We start from the raw sequence: 25,273 nt of genomic DNA, 5'->3' as shown, positions 1-25,273 counted from the left end.
TCTGGCTATAAGAATAACAATTTGTGTAATTTTTTGAAGAACTAATTAACTCTCTTTGGATTGCATCACAGAACGTTTCGCAAACAAATTAAATGTTCAAACAAGCATTTTACAAAACAATCGCTACAGACACGAACATGGTCTGATTGTATTCCGCAAGACGATGAAAGTAATATATTTAAGAGCCATTTCCTGCGACGCACTTTTGTTTTTTTCCCTGACTTTATTACCTTTATGAGCCACTTCTTTCGGGACTCTATGAAAGCTCTTTCCTATCTCTCTATTTGAACGACTGGAACACCCAAGAACAGAACAGCAATACGACATTTTCTGATCAAACTCTACACTCACTCTGACTTGTTTTAATGCTACACTCAAGCTGCTAGACCATTGTGTGAATTAAGCCGCGAAGAAAAAAAACGGATTTGACGTCATATGAAACCCTCCTATTATACATCTAAATATAGTTTTAAACACACCCCATCTGTGGTTGTTGTATTCTTACTGCAAGTGATACGATGGACGAAGGCACCTTCAGGTGGTAATTTCATCTGTCAGGAAAAATACATGTTTTACTCAACGTACACAACATGGAGTGCACAAATTTGGCTTTCACATTTCAACTGATGGTACCAAATCCTAGCACCTGGGAATTGATACCTATACTCATTGTCGGTACTTTTGTGTGTTAATAAATGTTAATCGTTTCATACATTTAATTTAACTTTTCAATTTAACATTTATAAATGAACTGATTATGACAGCTCTGCTGTCCAGTTGTATTTTTTTTTCTGATTCTCATTGGTAAGTATTATATAATAGACTTCGCATGCAGTTACAATTCCAAGGCATCGTTCTGAAGTTAGTTTTCCTGATGAAATATAAACCAAAATAATAAGTCTAATTATAGTTCTAAACATACGCCAGCTCATAAGCTTACAATAAAACATTGTCATCAAAGTATAATTTTGCTGCCACTACATTCAGGCAGCGTTTAGTGACAAGCAGGCTTCTCACGCTGTATGTACATCAGAAAATACAGAAGGACCACAACAAATACGTATTACCCTCATTTTGCCGAAATCCTTGTTAGCTTTAAACCAACGGATAAATTGTTACTTTTGTGAGGAGTATGTCAACTGCAGTGGCTGCCTACCAATAGGTACATTGTTAGCCACTTTTTGCTAGCGTTTATTTACGATTTAGAAAGCATAACAAAGAGAAAAACACGTGTGGTCTTGTCTCACATAGGCATTGTGAAACTCCCCCAAAAAAGTGCAGTTCCTATTTAAGAACATAATAAAAAAGCCATGATCAATGGAGCGCTGATTCTACGATTCACCATTGCAACTGGGAACAAAAAAAGGCCGTATTTCTTTACCCAGGTGGAAGTGAAAGCGTGAATGCGTGTGTTGTTTCGATGGCTGAACCAGAAGTAAGACCCCAATGCAGAAACAGACAGATTGAAAAATAAAACAAAGTTTAATAACAAAAAGGGCACTCAGAAGGAGTGGAGAACAAAAAACAGGAGTGTAGGAAAATACAGAAGAGAAAAACCGGGACGGATCCTCTGGAAAAAGTGAACTGTCTGAAGAGCCAAAAGGAGAGATACAAGAAGCTAGACTAATGGTGTGTTCCTTTTGAACTAGGAAGTCGGAAATTATGAGTTCCTATTCAGAATTTCAACTAGAACGCCCCACAATCCCAGAGTTTGTTTCAAAGATGGCTGCCCTGGATGTAAACAATGATATCTGATTATATAACATCTATTATTAGCACTTCTGTTAGGTTTTGTTGCAGTAAACCAGCCATATTGTACGTTTTTAGAAAGTAACGTCACTGTAGTGTAAACTACATTTATTTCATTTCACATCGCTAGCAATAGCATCTGTGTTTTCTCTTAATTCACCATGTTTATTCATTCACCATCCCACCTCCATGTATTTCTAATGTATATACTTGTTCTTATGCTATCTGAACTCACTATGTTCACTGCTCGCTGTACATATCCTACCAAGTCAGACCTACACTGTTTCAATGTCCATTTCTCTGATGATATAATTGTTGATGACTAAAGTGCTGATATCAACCAAACCCTCCTCATCCCACCCCCAGGATTGTAAATAATGTAAATAATTCAATGTATATACTCTGATGATTAACTTGTGTGATGACTGTATTATGATGATAGTATATATTTGTACCATGAATTGACTTAAACAAGTTGAAAAACGTATTTGGGTGTTACCATTTAGTGGTCAATTGTACGGAATATGTACTGAACTGTGCAATCTACTAATAAAAGTTTCAATCAATCAATGTCTGAAGGTTGTTTATATTCAGACAAGGCAAGTACTAAAATAGTTTTTGTGGATGTGGCCATCTTGATTTCCAACATAGTAACTAGAACGCTCACAACTCGGCCGTGACGTCATTCCCAGCTCTGAATTTTAACTTCCGAGGTAAATGGAACGCAGCATGAGCGTGTGCAAGACACCCGTAGAAGGTGTGTGACGCATCAAACAATCAACTGGCACAAAGGGCACACACATCAAGGCTAAATAAGGCCTAAGTGCAAATAACATGCAGGTGTGTGAGAACTCCAAAACAGGACAGGCTGCAGCACAGCAGCAGAGACCAAATCCCACATGTTTATGGTGAATATGAACACTTTTATATCAGAAAGGTTTAAATGCAGTAGTGCAGTGATTGTCAAACATATTAGCGGGAAAAAAACCCTGGCAACAGATGTGGCTGCAGAGTCGTGTATAAAGAGAGAATGGACAACTAAACAACAGGTGCCATGTTTGCTACCAAGGGTGCATGCATTGTGATGGTTTAGACCGGGGGTCAGCAACCCGCGGCTCTCGAGCCGCATGCAGCTCTGTAGTGCCACCCTTGTGGCTCCCTGAAGCATTTTTTTTTAAAAAAAGTATTGAAAATGGAAAAAGATGGGGGGAAAATAATGTTTTTGTTTTAGTATGTTTTTTGTTTGAGGACAAACATGACACAAACCTTCCCAATTGTTAGAAAGCCCAATGTTTAATGTTTGTGTGTATGCTTCACTGATGAGAGTATTTGGTGAACACCGTCCTTTTTGTTCTTCAACTCACCATAGTGTGGACTGTGACGCAACAGTTTGTTTACATGTAAAATCTTCCACTCCTTTTTTGTCTCATTTTGTCCACCAAATGTTTTATACTGTTTGTGAATACACAAATGTGAGCTTTGTTGATGTTATTGACTTCTTGGAGTGCTACCGGTAATCAGGCATATTTGGTCAGTGCATGACTGTAAGCTAATCAATGCTAACATGCTATTTAGGCTAGCTGTATGTACATATTGCATCATTATGCCTCGTTTGTAGGTACATTTGAGCTCATTTAATATACTTTACTTTTATCCTCTGTATAAAATTTAGTTTTCAAAGTCTCATGACACTGCATTTCAGATTGTTTGTGTGCCATGTTGTTCCATAAATTAGGTGAGTGGGACTGGTCCCCTGTGCTCACGAGCAACCTGGTCGATGATGCTTGGGATCGCTTCAAAACAGCGTTCCTAGCAATACTAAATGATATGGCTCCCGTGAGAACAGTCAGGATCAAAGCCCGCTCTGAACCATGGATGAATCCGGACCTATTAGCTGCCATAAAAGACAGAGACAGAAAATACTCCGAATACCAAAAGTGTAAAACCGAAGTAGATAAACAACCCAATAAAAACCTCAAATCACTCCTTTCAACACTCAAAAAGCAATGCAATAAATTAAGAAATAAGACAACCAAACTGACTAAATCCTTAAAAAAAATTACATTACGACAAAATAGAGGAAAACACAAATAAGCCACGTGAGCTCTGGAAAATCCTCAACAACCAGCTTCCTGGCTGCAGCCAGAAACTTAAAACCAGACTCACCAACATCAACATCAAGGAGGGTGACTCCCTCATTACAGACAAAATGGAGGTAGTAAGCAGACTTAACACCTTTTTCACCAGCATAGTCACAACTCTAGTCAACAAGCTGTCCCACCACTCTGGTCGCTTTGGTGTAGAACACATTAAAGCCTTCTACAGAAAGCTAGGAGTATCCAACAATGATTTCAAATTAGAAATGGTCTCAGCTGACAAGGTGCTTAAAAAATTGAGCGCGCTCCACCCAAAGAAGGCCACCGGCTTTTACAATATCCCCTCCAGATTCCTCAGGGACTCTGCCACCACCATTGCCCCAATCATCTCACACATAATTAACCTCTCAATTTCACAAGGCCAAGTACCAAAAGATTTCAAGATAGCAAGAGTAACTCCGCTCTTTAAAAAAGGAAGCAAATTGGAACCTGGCAACTACCGACCTGTTTCTATTCTCAGTTCCATTTCGAAAGCAATGGAAAAAATAGTTTATGAACAGGTCGATAGTTACCTTGCCACTAATAAACTCATATACAAATTCCAATCCGGCTTCAGAACTAACCACTCCACTGACACATGCCTTCTCAATCTGACCGACCACATCAAACATGAGGTGGACGCGGGCAAATACTGCGGCATGGTCATGCTGGATCTTCAGAAGGCCTTTGACACCGTTAACCATGCTATACTGTTGGATAAGCTCAGAACAATCGGATTTGATAAAACCTCATCGAGCTGGATGCAATCTTACTTGGAGGGGAGGAAACAGGTGGTAGAGGTGAACAGCATCGTGTGTCCCCCCCCCCTCTCAGTAAGCTGTGGAGTCCCCCAAGGCAGTATATTAGGGCCTTCACCGTTCCTAATATACATAAACGACATGTCATCAGCATGCGACTGTGAATTGTTCCCGTTTGCGGATGACTCGGCCCTGCTGGTATCCGGCAAGGACAAGTCACAGGTGGAGAAAATCCTCAGTGCTGAACTCTGTAGAATTTGCACCTGGCTCGCTGACAACAAGCTATCCATACACTTGGGTAAAACGGAATCCATCCTATTCGGGTCCCACATCAACCTTAAGAAAGTCAATGACTTCACTATACAAGTGGGTGACATTGTTATCACCAGGAAAGATGAGGTCACCTACCTGGGTTCCATTCTAGAGGCTAATCTTTCCTGTGATAAAATGGCAACCAAGGTAATCAAAAATGTCAACCAACGAACAAAATTTCTCTATAGAATCTCCTCTCTGGTCAACAAAAGCACCATGAAGATTCTAGCGGGAACTCTCATTCAACCCTTTTTCGATTACGCATGCACCTCCTGGTACCCTAGCACTTTCAAAACCCTCAAATCTAGACTCCAAACATCCCAGAACAAGCTAGTCAGATTACTTCTAGACCTCCACCCCAGATCCCACCTCACTCCTACCCACTTCAGGGTGGAGGACAGAGTAAAACAACTTGCACTGAGCCTAGTCTATAAAATCCGCTACACCTCCCTGATACCGAAGTACATGTCAAACTACTTCCTTAACGTAAATGACCGCCATAACCACAACACCAGGGGGAGCTCCACTAACCATGTTAAACCCAGATTCCGATCTAACAAAGGTCTTAACTCATTCTCATTCTATGCCACATCAATATGGAATGCACTCCCAACAGGTGTAAAAGAAAGGGCATCTCTATCCTCCTTCAAAACCGCACTAAAAGAACACCTCCAGGCAACTTCAACCCTCAACTAACACCCTCCCTTCTACATCCTACCTCCACGGATTGTAAATAATCAAATGTAGATACTTATTCTTATGCTTTCTGATCTCTCTCTCTATGTCCACTACTTGCTGTACATATCCTACCAAGTCAGTCCTACACTGTTCCAATGTCCATTTCTCTGATGATGCAATTGTTGATGACTGAAGTGTTGATATCAACCAAACCTAACCCCCCCCCCCCACCCCCCCTCAATGTATATACTCTGATGATTATCTTGTGTGATGACTGTATTATAAAGATAGTATATATTTGTATCATGAATCAATTTAAGTGGACCCCGACTTAAACAAGTTGAAAAACTTATTCGGGTGTTATCGTGGTCAATTGTACGGAATATGTACTGCACTGTGCAATCTACTAATTAAAGTTTCAATCAATCAATCAATCAAAATGTTTGAGGAGAATTTTATTAAGAAAAAAACTGTTTTGTTATTTTTCTTCCTTTATGAATACTTAGGTCTACTACACTACTGTATTTAATGTTGTCATTATGGTGGTACTTAATGAATACTTAGGTCTTCTACACTACTGTATTTAATGTTGTCATTATGCTGGTACTTAATGAATACTTAGGTCTACTACACTACTGTATTTAATGTTGTCATTATGGTGGTACTTAATGAATACTTAGGTCTACTACATTACTGTAATTAATGTTGTCATTATGCTGGTACTTAATGAATACTTAGGTCTACTACACTACTGTATTTAATGTTGTCATTGTGGTGGTACTTAATGAATACTTAGGTCTACTACACTACTGTATATTAATGTTGGCATTATGGTGGTACTTAATGAATACTTAGGTCTACTACACTACTGTATTTAATGTTGTCATTGTGGTGGTACTTAATGAATACTTAGGTCTACTACACTACTGTATTTAATGTTGTCATTGTGGTGGTACTTAATGAATACTTAGGTCTACTACACTACTGTATATTAATGTTGGCATTATGGTGGTACTTAATGAATACTTAGGTCTACTACTGTTTTGTTTTTTTAAGTAATATAGAAATTTGTCACAGCTGTTATCTATTTTATGGAAGAATGTAGTTAATCATAGAACTGGCATCCAATGTTAGGAAAAAGTATGGATTTTGAAGTGAATTGTCACCCCCCAAGAATCAAATGGAATGGTATCGTGTGATGGCCAAAGATTCACAGCCCTAATGTGCACACTGCACACCAACGTAGCTTTGCCGTGCAACTCGGGCGTTTGCTGTTGGTTCCGGGGTTAAAACGCGCAACTGTTTGTTTGTAACTGTGTGGGAGGGGATGGCACCCATGTAATAATTAATTTATTTTTCCTAATATTTTCGGGAGCTACTGGCAGAGCAAACTGTCTCTCTGTCGCCCCCTGCTGGTTGGTTGTGAATGTGCTTGCTTTGAAATGCAGCGGAGCCTGTTTTTTAAATGTTGCTGACAATCACTCTCATTTAATCGTAGCTGCTAAAATCATGATCACGATTCAAATTCGAATAATTGTGCAGCCCTGCTAGTAAGTTTTAATGATTTCCTCTTCTATGGTTATAATCACATTTTTACCATAACTGGAAACATTCTGTAGCAGCATTGTAAAAAAAAGTCAGTGATATGCTGACTTTGCACAGCATGATGCTTTTACAATCTTTCAGTCTTAGGTTGAGTTATGGTAAGAAATAGAGACGATGTATGTATTGAACAAATGCAGGATTTTATTTTGGTGTCTGCAGATTTAGGGAAATACCTTTGAACTATATCTCCATTGCTTCCTCTGTCCTCACAGAAAATGGCCGAGTTAAACAAGTTCACAGCCGAGCACCGGGAGGAGGCGGGGTCCGGCGCAGAGGGGGACGTCCCACCACCGGACCAGGCAGTCGGTACGGACGCCTCCAGTGAGCTGACCGTCCAGCAGGTTCGAACCGTCGACCAGGACGGGAACCTGAAGGTGGTCTACCCGTCTAAGACCGACCTCTCCCAAGACGTCTCTAACTTAACTGTCGTTTGGTAACCGTAACTAAAGATGAAGTTTGCAACAACATACTGTACTGCTTTTATTAAAGGGAACATAAAGTGCATTTTTGTGACATTTCTTCACTTTTGTAGACAAATACTTCCATCCATTTTCTACCGCTTGTCCCTTACGAATAATATTAGCAAATTATTGAGTACATCATTTCCCCTCTTCCCAAGCCTTATACATGCATACAGTTTTTGTTGTTTGCAGTATAATAGAGCGCTAAATAAAGCATTTTGGGCAAATTATGAAACAACATGAAACATTTATAGTTGAACACTGAAATCAATAACAAACTATTGAAGCAATCTCCATGTTTACTCGGCAGTTGTGGGAACTGCAAAAAACAAAACAAAAAAAATATTAATGCCTTTTTCTTTTGTTAAATCAAAATAAATACTATTAAATAACGAACGTATGTCCAATGCCATTTTTTTCCATGTGCCCCTAAAAACCATTTATAAGTTAGATATTCATCATAATCAGATTAAATGGGTCCCGAGTAAAAACATTGGTTTTACAAAATGATCCAAGAGTAATGACAAAGACAGCGTGAGAGTTGAACCATTGAAATACAAGAACTTGGTAACTGGTGCTATATGTCATAAAACCCCATAAATACGCTAAACGACTTACATTGACAGGTGTAAGCAACTTCCAGGTACTTGTAGGTGCCCACACAGGGGTCTCCAAACACCTCGTTGTTCGCTCTGATGGTGCAGCTGTTTTGCCCGTTGCAACTGTGGAGCAAAGAGGAAATGTCGGCTTGCAGAAAATTGGCACATTTTGGCCAAATACGTGTTCCTATCTATGTGGTGGTGGTGGTGTAAACCTGCCATCTGGTTTACAAAACAGCAGCAACATGTTGGAAAAGAAAGTTCCCACTGTATTTTATTTTGTACTTTAAGTCTTCAGTCATCTTCATAGGTGTGGCTGGTAAGAAAGATGCGTACAAAGCCTACCGGTATTCGCAATAGGAATGATAAATATTGACTATTAAAAATGTAAAAACTTAAATGACCACAGAACACTTTTCCACTTTGCATCAGTCCATCTTAGGTGAGCTCGGGCCCAGCGAAGCCGGCGGCATTTCTGGGTGTTGTTGATAAATGTGACATCACGGATTGTAGCGGACATTTTGGGACAGCATTGTGGCCAGCTATTAAATAGTCTGTTTTCATCGCAAAATTCCACAGTATTCTGGACATCTGTGTTGGTGAATCTTTTGCAATTTGTTTAATGAACAATGGAGACAGCAAATTAGAAAGCTGTGGAGAACTGGGACAACAGAGACTCTTACCAGGAGGACTTTGAGTTGGATAGCAGACGCGGTACCGTGAGTACGCAGCTGCGGCTTCCAAACATTTGATCGCTTGCCCGTACGTGCCGCTATGTCCATGTCACATACGTAACTTTGGGGACTTTAGGGAAATATATGTGCTGTATGAACTTTGGGGAGGTGAACGGTACTTTGGGCTGTGGGAATGAGTGTGTTGTGCGGGTGTTTGAGTTGTATTGGTGGGTTATATGGACGGGAGGGGGGAGGTGTTTGTTATGCGGATTAATTTGTGGCATATTAAATATAAGCCTGGTTGTGTTGTGGCTAATAGAGTATATATATGTCTTGTGTTTATTTACTGTTTTAGTCATTCCCAGCTGAATATCAGGTCCCACCCGCCTCTCACAGCATCTTCCCTATCTGAATCGCTTCCACTGCCCTCTAATCCTTCACTCTCACTTTCCTCATCCACAAATCTTTCACCCTCGCTCAAATTAATGGTGTAATCGTCGCTTTCTCGGTCCGAATCGCTCTCGCTGCTGGCGGCCATGATTGTAAACAATGTGCAGATGTGAGGAGCTCCACAACCTGTGACGTCACGCTACTTCCGGTACAGGCAAGGCTTTTTTTATCAGAGACCAAAAGTTGCAAACTTTATCGTTGATGTTCTCTACTAAATCCTTTCAGCAAAAATATGGCAATATCTCGAAATGATCAAGTATGACACATAGAATGGACCTGCTATCCCCGTTTAAATAAGAAAATCTCATTTCAGTAGGCCTTTAATGTGGACTTCCTTTTCGCAGGATATGATTTGTGATTACTTCCCAGAGTGTGCAATCGTACCTGTTCGCCACCACTGTAGTCGAGCTTAAGCATTCCATGTTTTGGAGCTGATTGGTAGGTCTTTTGTAGGAGCACGTGGTCCGGTCACGGCGTCCATAGTCGGCCCCGTAGACAAATATCACTTGTCCTAAATCTGATGAAAAATGAAAAACATTTGTATAGGGAATGTAGGGCAGCCAAAAGATCCAAATTAGTACTCAAGATTATTGAAAAGACATTGATACAACGTTGATTATACATACAGTCACGATCAAAAGTTTACACACACTTGTAAAGAACTTAATGTCATGAATGTCTTGAGTTTCCAATAATTTCTACAACTCTTATTTTTTTGTGATAGAGTGATTGGAGCACATACTTGTTGGTCACAAAAAACATTCATGAAGTTTGGTTCTTTTATGAATTTATTATGGGTCTACTGAAAATGTGAGCAAATGTGCTGGGTCAAAAGTATACATACTGCAATGTTAATATTTGCTTACATGTCCCTTGGCAAGTTTCACTGCAATAAGGTGCTTTTTGATTTGACCTTTGAAATTTGGTCATTTCCCAACCACCAACGTGGATCCAACATTAGACATCAATGTTGTCTCACATTAACAAATACAACTATTTTGCAACGTTGTTTCAACGTCAGTTTTAAAAGACATGTACAGTCGCGATCCAAAGTTTACATACACTTGTAAAGAACATAATGTCATGGCTGTCTTGAGTTTCCAATCATTTCTACAACTCTTATTTTTGTGATAGAGTGATTGGAGCACATTGTGTATTGTGGCCAAACAGCTCCATTTTTTTTTCATCTAACCACATAACTTTCCTCCAGAAGGTCTTATCTTTGTCCATGTGATGTCAGATGAAACAAAAATTTCGCTTTTTGGCCACAATACCCAGCAATATGTTTGGAGGAGAAAAGGTGAGGCCTTTAATCTCAGGAACACCATGCCTACCGTCTAGCATGGTGGTGGTAGTATCATGCTGTGGGCCTGTTTTGCTGCCAATGGAACTGGTGCTTTAAATGGGACAATGAAAAAGCAGGATTACCTACAAATTCTTCAGGACAACCTAAAATCATCAGCCCAGAGGTTGGGTCTTGGGCGCAGTTGGGTTCCAACAGGACAATGACCCCAAACACACGTCAAAAGTGGTAAAAGAATGGCTAAATCGGGCTAGAATTAATGTTTTTAATGGCCTTCCCAAAGTCCTGACTTAAACGTGTGGACAATGCTGAAGAAACAAGTCCGTGTCAGAAAACCAACAAATTTAGCTGAACTGCACCAATTTTGTCAAGAGGAGTGGTCAAAAATTCAACCAGAAGCTTGCAGATGGCTACCAAAAGCGCCTTATTGTAGTGAAACTTGCCTAGGGACATGTAAGCAAATATTAACATTGCTGTATGTATACTTTTGACCCAGCAGAGATGGTCACATTTTCAGTAGACCCATAATAAATTCATAAAAGAACCAAACTTCATGAATGTTTTTTGTGACCAACAAGTATGTGCTCCAATCACTCTATCACAAAAAAATAAGCGTTTTTGACATGACATTATGTTCTTTACAAGTGTATGTAAACTTTTGATCGCGACTGTACATGTCTTTTAAAACTGACGTTGCAACAATGTTGCAAAATAGTTGTATTTGTTAATGTGACACAACGTTGATGTCTAACTTTGGATCCGTGTTGGTGGTTGGGAAATGACCAAATTTCAAAGGTCAAATCAACGTCATGACCTGACATTGAGTAAACGTTGTCAAAAAGCATGTTGTTTCAACGCTGTATTTGTGTTGTAGAATATTGGTTGGGAAATAACCACGTTTCATTGGTCAAATCAAGGTCAGAACACAACATTGAATAAACGTGGTCAAAAAGCATGTTGTTTCAACGTTATGTTTGAGTTGCTCAACGTCAGAACCAGTGTTGGGTTAGTTACTGAAAACCAGAAACTAGTTACAATTACCAGTTACTTTATTTAAAAAGTAACTCAGTTACTTACACCAAAAAGTAATGCGTTACTGTGAAAAGTAACTATTTAGTTACTTCTTTTCCCCCCCCCTTTTTTTAAGGCTCCCATTAATGCCCTTTTAGCCTTCTTTTCAGTACTGTTATTGCACTGGAGAATAATACCATCTGTTGATCAACTTGACATGCATTTGCATCACTGAACTCAGAAAGCAATGTGGTCTACATACAACACACAAACAATGTGGTCTACATACAACACACATAGACAAAGATACGTTTCAAAGGGCCAATTTATTTCAGGCCAGAAAAAATTGACAAAACTATTTTAAATAGCTGCAACATAATGGCACTTTAACTTTAACTCTAAGTAGATAGGATCTTTGATCCAAGACACAACTTACATTTAACTAAAATGTTATTTTCTTTGTGCTCGACAAAAGAAAAGTATTGAGAATGTCTCCATGTTAAAAAACTCGACTTCTGGCTTCGCCATGATGTCTTGTTAGTTGTTATGAGAGTAGCGTATGTGTGTGTGTGTGTGTGTGGCCCTTTAAGATATGACAGCATTAGAGGTGAGTGACGTCAGTGAGTGAGTGGGCGAGAGAGGTGAGGGAGCGGCGACTGTGATTGCGTGTAGGTGCTCTAGCTTGGTGGATGGCTGTGTGCAATAAAGTCACAAAGTTGCAACAAACCGCCGGGCTCGTCATTCACCCTCAGCTGTAAAGACCCTCTTCCGGGTAAAGTGAAAGTTGTTAGACCCGAAGTACGGCTCTGGAGGAACGTCTCCCCTGCGGGGAGGCATGCTTTCTGTGGGTGGGGGAAAGCGCGCCTCTTCTTTTCCACCGGAGCGCTCCAATAAAACACACTCAGATCTTCAGTTTCTAGCCGATACTACATACAAATAACGTAAAATAACGCAGTAACGCATCATGCAGTAACGGTAACTAAGTTACTGTATATAAAAAAATAACGCGTTAGATTACTAGTTACCGCCGAAACTAACGGTGTTACAATAACGCGTTACTTAGTAACGCGCTAGTCCCAACACTGGTCAGGACCTAATTCAACAAGTTGTTTTAATGTCTTGTGCCTGCTGGGATACACGTACAGAACAATTCAATAAATTAATCATTTTGTTCCTCTGCTAAGATGTCGTAGAAAACCTACATATCTTCAGCTAATAATACTGCATATCTCTATTTTATACACCCCTGGCATATACAGTTCAAATTAAATCTATACAATTTGTTGAAAAATAAGTCAATCTTACCACAAGACAAATGAGCCAAAGAGCCCTCACATGCCAAGATACTGACTAAACAAAGAAAGAAGAAAACACATTAGCTATAATGTGGTCCACACAGTTGACAACATACATGCTGTAATCTCCACACGTACTCGCTGGTAAGCAGGTGAATTTGGACTCCACATATTTAAAGATGTTTGGGCAGGGATCGGAAATGGCACGGAAATCATCTATGTTGATTTCACACCTTTTCTTGCCATTGCATCTGCAGATATAATCATAAAAAAGATGTGTGAGACAGCAGAATTAACACAAAGACACTGCCAAAACACATTTGGTGTTTCAACATAGTTGTTACCACACAGTCCTGTTACAGGAAGAAGAAAAGAGTGATGATTGCAAAGACACGGATGTATGTTGTGGTTAGGGCTGGGCGATATATCGCGGGGTTGTCTCTGCGCGATATAGAAAATGACTACATCGTGATATCGAGCATACGTTCTCACGCAGTTGCTTTTAGCTGCGGGCATTACACTACAGGCTCTTCTCGCTCTTTCCTTCTCACAGACAGACAAGCGCACCTTCTTACACACGTCACATACGTCACATACGTATACGCCCTCGCGCAGCAGAGAGGTAGCAGCATGGGTAACGTTAGCTGTGATGCTAGCGCAGCCGTGCGAGCGGTAATACGAGAGAAAGAAGGTGCAAATCTGGTAACAAATGAAGGAATAATTAATTCCCAAGAAAAACAGCAGGGGGTCCATCGTCTGGCGGTGGTTTGGCTTCAAGCGGGAATATGTCGAACAGACAACCGTAATTTGTCAATTGTGGGGTGAAAGCGTTGCTATAAAAAGTAGCATTACTGCTGTAACAAACAGTTCAGGGTGTCCCAAGTTACCGGAGTGTGTTAGGTAAGGAGGAGGAGTTGTGTCCCTCCAGAGTTGTTGCCGTAGGGCTGTGACGTAGGGTGTGTGTGGTTGTGGAAAGAGGTGTGTGATGTTGACATTAAAGAAGCGGTGGCTACCGAACCTGCTCTAATGTCTCCCGTTTATTATTTTATTAGATAAGTACACTGTATAGGCGAACCCAGGACACTCGGCTACACTGCTAACATGTAGCATCATTTGAAAAGTCACCTGCTAGACAATGTAGAGTGCTTACTCCGCACGTCAATATCTCCGTCTATACATACACATATATATACATGCATGTACTGTATATAGAATAGACCTTTTAGATAAACTTTTTATTTTTATTTCACAATGGGAAAATTACTTGTTATATACTGTATATATATATATATATATATATATATATATATATATATATATATATATATATATATATATATACAGTGTTGGGACTAACTTTACTTTGTAATGCGTTACTGTAACGCCGTTAGTTTCGGCGGTAACTAGTAATCTAACGCGTTATTTTTTTATATTCAGTAACTCAGTTACCGTTACTACATGATGCGTTACTGCATTATTTTACGTTACTTTTAATGTAGTATAAAGTGTGTTTTATCGGAGCGCTTATTCTTATTGTGTCACAAACCGGAGAAGAGTGACCTGCGCTGTGTGTGTGTGTGTGGGTGGGAGTGTGGGGAGGTGGAGGAGGAGAAGAAGGGGGGCGTGTCTGATCATGGCGGAGCCAGAAGTCGAGTTTGTTAACATGGAGATATTTTCACTACTTTTCTTTTGTCGAGCACAAAGAAAATACAATTTTAGTTAAATGTAAATTGTGCTTTGGATCAAAGATCCCATCTACTGCCCAAAACAGCAATTCAAATCTGCTGAAACAAGCTACATAAGCAACATGCTTCGACGAAGCTAGTAAAGAGAGACAGAGACTCCGATGCCACTTTCCCTCCACCACTTAAGGATTAACTCTGCCTCTGCTCATCATTCAGCACTGAAGGTACACACTCTGTCAATCAATGTTCCCTCTAATTGTTCACGTGTGTGAGCAAACGCAAAAACTCCCTGAGCATTCAGTGGAGCCCATGTGAGCAACATCAGACGTGCACAGTGTGGCTACACCAGCAGCACACCTGTCCCAAACCTGACTAAATAACAAGTTACATCTCCATCCATCCATCCATTTTATACCGCTTGTCCCTTTCGGGGTCGCTGGAGCCTATCTCAGCTGCATTCGGGCTGAAGGCGGGGTACACCCGGGACAAGTCCCCACCCATCGCAGCAATGGCCAACACAGATAGACAGACAACATTCTCTTATTATTATAATCAAATGACAGCAGACATTTCCATTTCTAATATAAGTGTTTAGGCCCACTTACAATGACAATAACAACAAATTATGTTTTTCATGAACTGTGTACTTGTATTGTTTGTCTGGGTGGAGGTCCTGCTTTGGAAATAATTTGTACCCCTTTCAGACATTGCATTTAGTTCCCAATTAAAACATTCACATGTTGCACAATGAGATGTAAGCAGGGGATCATGTGTACATTCCTGCAACTTCCTGTTTGTAAAAAATATATTTTTATTAGTATTTATTTAATATACTTACAGCATTTCATGATTAATATTTATAAATTAAGATTCCTAATAAATGACACTAGAATAAGCACACATTTGATTGGTAAATCATAGAGTAACGACCTGGAATTACACTTTATGTGTGGTGTTGGAGTTGTCCGACTTTTTATGTGGCTGTAAACGCATCACTGGCTAAGTGCCATATGTGCATGTGTTGGCGCAAGTGAGAAAGAGCGAGCGGCTGCTGTTGATGTAACAAAGTTGCTTTTGGTCTGGTTTGTACTGCAGAAAATGACCAGTTTTGCTAGATATCATTTTTTTTACTAATGTTTTGGTGATGTGTTTATGGCCGAAAATAAAGAGTTTTGCTCAGTAAAGTGATGGATGGAATTCATGTCCTCAAAGCGTCTCGACAGACTTACAATATTTGAACAATGATGACGAAAACTGTTTTCTCTGTCGTGTCGTGTCGAAAATTTTTATGCGCTTATTTTTTTATTTGATTTTGTGCGTGGCATTGATTTGCCGTGCGCAGAGGATGCTTGAGCAGTGCGCAATTGCACAGGCGCGCACCTTGGAGGGAACGTTGCTGTCTATTCTCTTATATACTCTTTCATCCTAGACTTCTAGAGTGTTTGATTATCACATCACTCTAAATGTATAGAATATAAAGTTCACAATCTTAAAGAGGGATGCTAGTGGGCCAGGCCAATCTTTCCTTATCTCTAAACTAAAACTGGGGAAATGTGTAGAGTGTTCTGAGCTTCAGACATGATTTTGTGTCACAATTCTTTGAGGAAAAAATGCCTGGTTAGGCTTTGTGTATGTACTGTGTGCCTTTCTTGCTTTACAGCTATGTTGTTATTATGCTGTTTGTTACTTATGTATGTTATGTTGCAGCTATTTAAAATAGTTTTGTCAATTAGTTCTGGCCAGAAACAAATTGGCCTTTGTAACATATCTTTGTCTTTGTGTGTTGTATGTAGACCACATTGTTTGTGTGTTGTATGTAGACCACATTGCTTAGCAGAGTTCAGTGATGCAAATGCATGTCAAGTTGATCAACACATTGTATTATTCTCCAGTGCAATAACAGTACTGAAATGAAGGCTAAAGGGCATTAATGTGAGCTTTAAAAAAAAAGAAGAAAAAAAGAAGTGACTAAATAGTTACTTTTCAAAGTAACGCATTACTTTTTGGTGTAAGTAACTGAGTTAGTAACTGAGTTACTTTTGAAATGAAGTAACTATAACTAGTTACTGGTTTTCAGTAACTAACCCAACACTGTATGTATGTATGTATGTATATATATATATATATATATATATATATATATATATATATATATATATATATATATATATATATATATATATATATACATACATACATACATACATACATTTTCCACCGCTTATTCCCTTCGGGGTCGCGGGGGGCGCTGGAGCCTATCTCAGCTACAATCGGGCGGAAGGCGGGGTACACCCTGGACAAGTTGCCACCTCATACATACATATATATATATATATATATACATGTACATATACATATATGCACACACATATATATACATACACATATATATACATGCATGTATATAGAATAGACCTTTTAGATAAACTTTTTATTTTTATTTCACAATGGGAAAATTACTTGTTATATACTGTATATATATATATATATATATATATATATATATATATATATATATATATATATATATATATATATATATATATATATATATATATATATATATATATAAAGACACGTATATATACATATATACACATATAAATGTGTATACACATATATACACACACATACATACACTGTACATATATACACATGTACACACACATATATATATATATATATATATAATAGACCTTTTAGATGAACTTTTTATTTTTATATTTATTTCACAATGTAAAAGCGCTTTGAGTCACTAGAGAAAAGCGCTACATAAATATAATTCACTTCACACTTCACTTCACATTGGGGAAATTACGTAATGTATATATATACAGTATATCAAATCAAATATATATAAATTAATATGAATCACAATTTGAATATGAATCGGAAATATTTATTATTAGTAAACTGTGATTATTCTGATTAAAAATGTTGATTATTTGACACCGAATCAAAATAAAAAATAAATGTAAAAATGTAAAATCATTCGACTGGCAAACACAATAGTCCAGGATATCACTCACCCACTACACCAATATATCATCCCACTACCATCAGGGCGCAGGTACAGAACCATCAAATTCCGGAGGGCCCGCCTCGGGAAAAACCTTATCCCTGCAGTTATATCCGCTCTAAACAGCAGCGACCTGTCTGACACTTCTGTAAATGTGTTGGTGCTCAGTGAAAATGAATTTCCCCACGGGGACCAATACATCTAAATCTAAAAGGATTAGAAATAAATGAATATGTGTAAAATTACATAAATAATAGTTTAATAAACAAAAATAATAGATTAATATAATAACATAAAACAAATCTGAATCAAATTAGAATCTGAAAATGTGTTCTCATTTATGATGTATTTAATATTTTTGGTTTTTTATAACCTCAAAATTCCAACACCCCCAAAGTCTAACCATTTTGGTGTTCAATCCAAATGTTCTAGAAAAATAAAAAAATGAGCAAAACGTTTCAACCATCATTCAAGAGACATCACACCTTAACAATAACAAAATCAATCATATTCTCATCTAAAAATGTGTGATAGATGACTTTATAACATATTTAGTTGACTTGTACTGTATGTTTACAACATTTCCACATATCCAAAGTCTAAGAATTTGGAGTTCAAACCAAATTTCTCAGAAAATTCCACTTTAAAAAGTCAAAGAAAAACATCAAACCCTCATCAGAGGAGACATCATGCAATGTTTTAGCACATCTCATGTGTGATGATAACCATAGAAGCGTAAATGACACATGAACTTGGTGGAACTGTACCTTGTCTTGAGGATGTCGTCAGCGGCAGTCTGAGAGCACGCGGTGTTAGTGAGCTGCACCGGTGGTCGGCCTTCTTTGCAGGTTTCTCCGTCTGCGCGGCCGTAAAAGCCCTCATCCACGCTGATCACGCCTGACACTGTCACACATCGAGAGAGACGTCGTTGATCTATCAAGACTGGACTGCCATGCATATTGCAATCTGTTTGTCTAATGCTTCAATGCCAGGCTGGGTCACCCTTAAAGGGACAAAGACTGACTTGTTTACCTTTTCAGTACAGTGATGCTGTATGTCGGCCATATTGTTTGTTGGGTTACTCTACTACAGTGGTCCCCAACCACCGGGCCGCGGCCCGGTACCGTTATCACATTTTGGAAAGATGTAATGTTCAAAGTGATATTTTTTTTAAGATAGGCTGCAGGTCAGAACAACAAAAGAAACGAGCCTAGTTCAAATTACAGTAATTTACGAGCTTAAATAGTTCTGTGCTTAAAACACTTGCATCGCAAATCAGCGTCTCCCACTGAAATATATTTACTTTGTGCTTGACAATTTCAATATGTATTTTAAAAAAGAAAAACCAACTTTTAGACAAGAAATATTGTATTAAAACAATACAATAGAATGTAGTACTAACAACTGCAGTAGCAGCAAGCATTTATACGAGAGAGCCGACTTCTACGATACCTCTTTCCAGCTGCTTCTCCGTCAAACACACCATCAGCAGCTTTTTCATATTTTCATAGACAAATGCATGCGCTTTAGTAATGATGTTAATTAGAGATGTCCGATAATATTGGACTGCCGATATTATCGGCCGATAAATGCTTTAAAATGTGATATCGGAAATTATCGGCTTCAAAAAGTAAAATGTATAACTTTTTTAAACGCCGCTGTACGGAGTGGTACACGGACGTAGGGAGAAGTACAGAGCGCCAACAAACCTTAAAGGCACTGCCCTTGCGTGCCGGCCCAATCACATAATATCTACGGCTTTTCACACACACAAGTGAATGCAAGGCATACTTGGTCAAAAGCCATACAGGTCACACTGAGGGTGTCCGTATAAACAACTTTAACACTGTTACAAATATGCGCCACACTGTGAACCCACACCAAACAAGAATGACAAACACATTTCGGGAGAACATCCGCACCGTAACACAACATAAACACAACAGAACAAATACTCAGAACCCCTTGCAGCACTAACTCTTCTGGGACGCTACAATATACACCCCCCGCTACCCCCTACCGCCGCCCCCATCTCAACCTCCTCATGCTCTCTCAGGGAGAGCATGTCCCAAATTCCAAGCTGCTGTTTTGAGGCATGTTAAAAAAAATAATGCACTTTGTGATGTCAATAATAAATATGGCAGTGCCATGTTGGCATTTTTTTTTCCATGACTTGAGTTTATTAATTTTGGAAAACCTTGTTACATTGTTTAATGCATCCAGCGGGGCATCACAACAAAATTAGGCATAATAATGTGTTAATTCCACGACTGTATATATCGGTATCGGTTGATATCGGAATCGGTAATTAAGAGTTGGACAATATGGGAATATCGGATATCGGCAAAAAAGCCATTATCGGACATGTCTAATGTTAATGTTCTTCACTGACTTTAAAGTCATTCTGCTTCAGTCTTACGCTCAAATTGCTTCACAATGTCAAACACGCTCTGTCAGGTTTTTGGTGATTGTTTTTTTAGTTCATCGAATATCATCCACTTCTTCTGAGTCTTGTCCTTCACACTCGCTTTTTGTTCTTCCCATGGTTGGAAAAACAAAGTTATGTCAATTTCTAGCTATGAGCTAGTTTGGTTTTTCAGGGTTAACTCTGCAACTCACATTTTTGCTGGCAATGTGAAGCGAAACAATTAGCCGAGAGACAGCTCTTATCTCAAACCATTCTTAAGTTGGGCTACCACTCTAAGGGATTTGTGAAATACTTACCACAGTTTAGGAGATGGACGTTCCCACTGTTTTCACAGGTGGTTGCGCGCTCTGCGGAAACACAAAAATCAATAAATACATGTTCAGTATGCGTCAAAAAAAGGGGTATCAAACATTTTTCCATGGCATACAGAACAACTGAAGGATGCGAGGGGCCGCGTCGATAAATGTTGTGCTTTAAAGATGCTAACATCAGTCCAATGAATGTCAATATATGCTGATGTGTATTTCTGGTCTTGTCATCCTCGCCCGGACAGAAGGGTGACACGGCAGTGCGGCTGGATCAAAAGAGACGTCGGAGACGCTTTACTGAACCAAAAGTCACCCACATCTGTGGTCCTCTCCAAGGTTTCTCATAGTCATTCACATTGACATCCCACTGGGTTGTGAGTTTTTCCTTGCCCTTATGTGGGATCTGAACAGAGGATGTCGTTGTGGCTTGTGCAGCCCTTTGAGACACTTGTGATTTAGGGCTATATAAATAAACATTGATTGATTGATGTGCGTGAGTAAGTGTCTGGAAAACAACTGCTTTAAGTCATAACTTAAATGTTGGCTTGAAGATAGACATGGAGTCTCTCCTCCAGGATAGAGCTATCACTTTGGCATTCCGAAGTCTGAATTGATTGGCTCTTCTCGTGAGAGAGTTAACACAGTCCACATACGAATGTCCAACTAAGGCTCCTTAATTTAATATGGGCTCAACCATTATTTACTTAAACCTGGTGGTTCGCTTTCTCCAAGGTGAATATAAACATTCACCATATGTAGAACATAATATGAGTTAATTCATCCACTTCAATGCTAACCTGTAAGTTAGCTTTGTGATATAGCGATTGTGGTCATGTGGTGTCCAGAGGGCCAAAGAATAGGAAGGCAGACTTTCAGATTTTGTATGCGTGCCAAAACATGCCTTAAACACGCGTCAAACAGAACAAACAATCTATGTAATCAAAGTAACAATTCAAAACTATGAAAAGAAACAAATCCAATAATCTACTCTTTGTTTTTGTCAGCACGTCTTGATCAGTCCTCACCAAAATGGTGTCCACATCTAAACCCTTCTTGGCCTACAAACCAAACCTAGCATGTCTAACTAGTCGATCACGATCAACTCAAATTTAATTAGAAAAGGACTTTTCATACATAAAATAAACGGCAACACAAAGTGCTTTACAGACTTAAACAATGTCCCATTTACACTCACACAGATGAACACATGCCTGAGTACAGAGGAGCCAGAAAATGAAACACTATCACAGTGTCTTTATAGTCTTAAAATGAACCCCAAAGATACAGATGCCATCGCCAGTACACACATATTTCTCCTATATCTAACAGAAGATTAACTAAAGAGAAAACCAACTAAACTGTTGAATGGTATGGTCTGATGTTGTCAGTGATGACATCATCAACCTTACGAAACCAGGAAATTCCTGGTGGCTCCGTTTCAAACTTTTCTGAAGTTGAACTGCCAAACACGGAAGTATCATGCAACAGATAACTCAATAAATGTAACTTATGTTCTATCTTACTTGAAATCAAACCTGTACTGCTAGGTTAGAGTGTCCGCCCTGAGATCGGTAGGTTGTGAGTTCTAACCCCAGCCGAGTCATACCAAGGACTATGAAAATGGGACCTATTACCTCCCTGCTTGGCACTCGGCATCAAGGGTTGGATTTGGGGGTTAAATCACCAAAATGATGCCCGGGCGCAGCCACCGCTGCTGCCCACAGCTCCCCTCACCTCCCAGGGGGTGGAACAAAGGGATGGGTCAAATGCAGAGGATAATTTTACCAATCATTGGCACTTAAAAATAAATGTTAGCAACCAAGAAAAAACATTTATAAGTTAGATATTCATCATAATCAGATTAAATGGGTCCCTAGAAAAACGTTGGTTTTACAAAATGATACAAGAGTAGTGAGAAAGACAGCGTGACAGTTGAACCATTGAAATACAAGAACACCACTTTGGTAACTGGTGCTATATGTCATAAAACCCCATGCTACTGTAAATTTGCTAAACGACTTACATTCACAGGTGTAAGAAACCTCCAGGTACTATAACATAATTATGTGATTCAGTCTTGTTGGGAGAAGTGCCAAGCTTTGTCACGGTCACAAAGTAAATGAGTCGGAAAATATCTCTCATTAATAATAATAAAGACACTAAGTCAGGGGTCTCAAACATGTGGACCGCGGGCCAATTGCGGCCCGCGAGACGATATTTTGCGGCCCCCACCTTAGTATGAACGTTTAATGTTAATGCGGCCCGCGAGTTTTATATGAATGGCGCTTAACAGCGCTGTGTGCGGAGCTGAAGCATTCTTGCCAACCCTCCAGATTTTGTCTACAATATTGAGGACAACAATATTAAGGGCACGAGGGCGGGCCGTGAAACAATGTGCCTGCACAGTCACATGTTATACGCGGCTTCAACGGACACACGTAAGACACTGCAATGCATACTTAGTCAACAGCCATACAGGTCACACTGAGAGTGGCCGTATAAAAAAACTTTATCAATGTTACAAATATGCGCCACAATGTGAACCCACACCAAAAAAGAATGACAAACACATTTTGGGAGAACATCCTCACCGTAACACAACATAAACACAACAGAACAAATACCCAGAATCCCTTGTAGCCCTAACTCTTCCGGGCTACAAGGAATCTACCAATCATGGTGTGGTAGATGGCTCTCGAGGGTCGAACATTGACGTCATGCAAGCAGAGAAACGTTTTGCTGCTTTTCCACGAGACCCGAACGCGCTCTACCTCCCTCCCTCACTCGCGCTCTCTCTCGCTCTCTGTCACTGTGTGTGTCTTTCTCGCTCCCGCCGGTCCGAGCAGGGGAGACAAGCGGTGCGGTAGCTTCCGAAGGACCGAGCGACAATACAAAACTGTGGTGCACTGGACCCCAGCGCTGATACTCCGACAGAGTCGCTGGGCGAATCGGAGGTGTAACACGTTAGTCGTGATCGGGGCTAATTGTGCTACGGTAACTGTAAACTCCACAGCGAGCCCCACCCCCTCCCGTTGGCTCCAGACAGAGACAATTTTTGTTATTTGGGTCCAAAATACCCCTGCGTTAGTGGAAAAGCGGCAAATGAGTGAAAGCGACAGAAACATTGCCATGGAGACGAGGGTTGTCTTACGTGCCGGGCTGCAGTCACACCGCGACACACCGATAACCTGGACCAATTCAAACCGTTATTTGTTTTTTTTATTGTTTAATTTGCATTGCCTCACACGATGAACACTACATATATTTTTATATGACGCCATATAACACTCCGGGAGCGGTCACTTTTTCCCGGTACTTTCCGCCGACCGCCGTGTTGCTGTCGGGAGGAAAAGCGGAACGACACACATTGCGGAAATAACATTATTCTCTGTGCGTCGGTTAAATACAAATATATTCCACAACCCCAAACATGTCTTTTTCAAAGCGTGCAGTGAAGAGAAAGGTTAGTGATGAGCAAAGACAATTCCAGGAAAAGTGGGAGATGCAATATTTCTTTGTTGAGCACAGGGGCACCCCGACGTGTCTTATATGCACAGAGAAAGTTGCAGTGCACAAGGAATACAATTTAAAACGTCATTATACCACTAAACATGCTGAGGAGTATGCAAAATACCAGGGAGATGAAAGAGTGAACCGGGTTGCATATTATGTGTATGTGTATACATTGTTGCTGACTGGAGAAATCAAATTATTATTGTTAGAATAGAATAGAATAGAAAGTACTTTATTGATCCCTGGGGGAAATTCAGCACCACAGTTCGCTCACAATAGACAAGAATAATAATAAATAATATGATATATATAATATTATATATATATATATATATAATATATAAATAATATAAATATATTCTACATATACTCTACATTTAAGTGCAGTCAAGAAAGAACATATGCATTATACAGTCTGATGGCTGTCGGTATGAAGGACCTCCTGTGTCGTTCCGTGTTGCATTTTGGGATTCTGAGCCTTCCACTGAACGTGCTCATTCTCCCAGCAAGGTCCGAGTGTAGTGGGTGGGAGGTGTTGTCCATAATAACTAGGAGTTTTGCTAGACTTCTCCTCTCTTGTTATTACTTATGACTGATTTATTTTGTGTTGAAAATAAAAATAAAGACATTAGAAAATATATTTTTTAAGAAATCTTTTCTTGCGGCCCAGCCTCACCCAGACTCTGCATCCAGTGGCCCCCAGGCAAATTGAGTTTGAAACCCCTGCAATAAGTGCATTAAAACACATGAACTTTGATAGTCACCTGCTGTGATGAGGGAACATGTTGCTACCAGCACTGGGAAAAGAACACAATGCTGTCAGTTTCCCAATTCAACTTGATGTAGATAAAGACATACAGAGTAGAATACTCACACAGTGCTGAGCTGAGTCTGAGGCAGTGCATGGTTCAGGTGATCCAGTCAAGGCTGAGCAGTGTGCACCAGTGGCGATGGAAGAAGCATCCCTTTTTTATATTAGCCCAGGAGCTGTCAATCAAACACCATGCCCACTCACTGCTTGGAGCCTGCCCCCCTGGCCTGCAAAAATGGTGTTGTAAATAGGGATTCTATTAGATAGACCACATTTTTAGATGTATTCATTTTTCTAAACTCAAATCTATGAATCTTTTTCAGCACGTTGCAATATGTGGGCAATCAATGTTCCAAAATATTAGACAAATGTTTTAATAATCGATTGGACAAATTCATTGACAATAATGAGCTACACAATGAAAGAACAGAACGACAAAACAAATGGATCATTAGAATTTGTTGAAGAGATCACTGAGG

At 39.5% G+C, this 25,273-nt stretch overlaps 1 protein-coding gene across 1 annotated transcript in view; it reads right to left on the bottom strand.

Moving 5' to 3' along the window:
* LOC133654410 (uncharacterized) overlaps window positions 1-24,972 on the bottom strand; it is a 59,469-nt gene extending 34,497 nt beyond the window's left edge. Inside the window, exons 1-8 of the mRNA XM_062054724.1 lie at window positions 24,858-24,972; window positions 24,748-24,780; window positions 20,459-20,509; window positions 18,502-18,637; window positions 13,169-13,281; window positions 13,041-13,085; window positions 9,806-9,938; window positions 8,317-8,420 (exon numbers count right to left, since the gene is read on the bottom strand). Of these exons, the coding sequence (XP_061910708.1) occupies window positions 8,317-8,420; window positions 9,806-9,938; window positions 13,041-13,085; window positions 13,169-13,281; window positions 18,502-18,637; window positions 20,459-20,509; window positions 24,748-24,780; window positions 24,858-24,888 (646 nt within the window). The 5' untranslated portion in view covers window positions 24,889-24,972. The remainder of the gene's footprint in view (window positions 1-8,316; window positions 8,421-9,805; window positions 9,939-13,040; window positions 13,086-13,168; window positions 13,282-18,501; window positions 18,638-20,458; window positions 20,510-24,747; window positions 24,781-24,857) is intronic.
* Window positions 24,973-25,273: the final 301 nt, after the last annotated feature.

This window comes from Entelurus aequoreus, linkage group LG07, assembly GCF_033978785.1.
Source record: "Entelurus aequoreus isolate RoL-2023_Sb linkage group LG07, RoL_Eaeq_v1.1, whole genome shotgun sequence".
Classification (NCBI taxonomy): domain Eukaryota; kingdom Metazoa; phylum Chordata; class Actinopteri; order Syngnathiformes; family Syngnathidae; genus Entelurus; species Entelurus aequoreus.
Note: the sequence above shows the minus strand (reverse complement) of the source record. Positions and strands in the feature narration are given on the sequence as shown.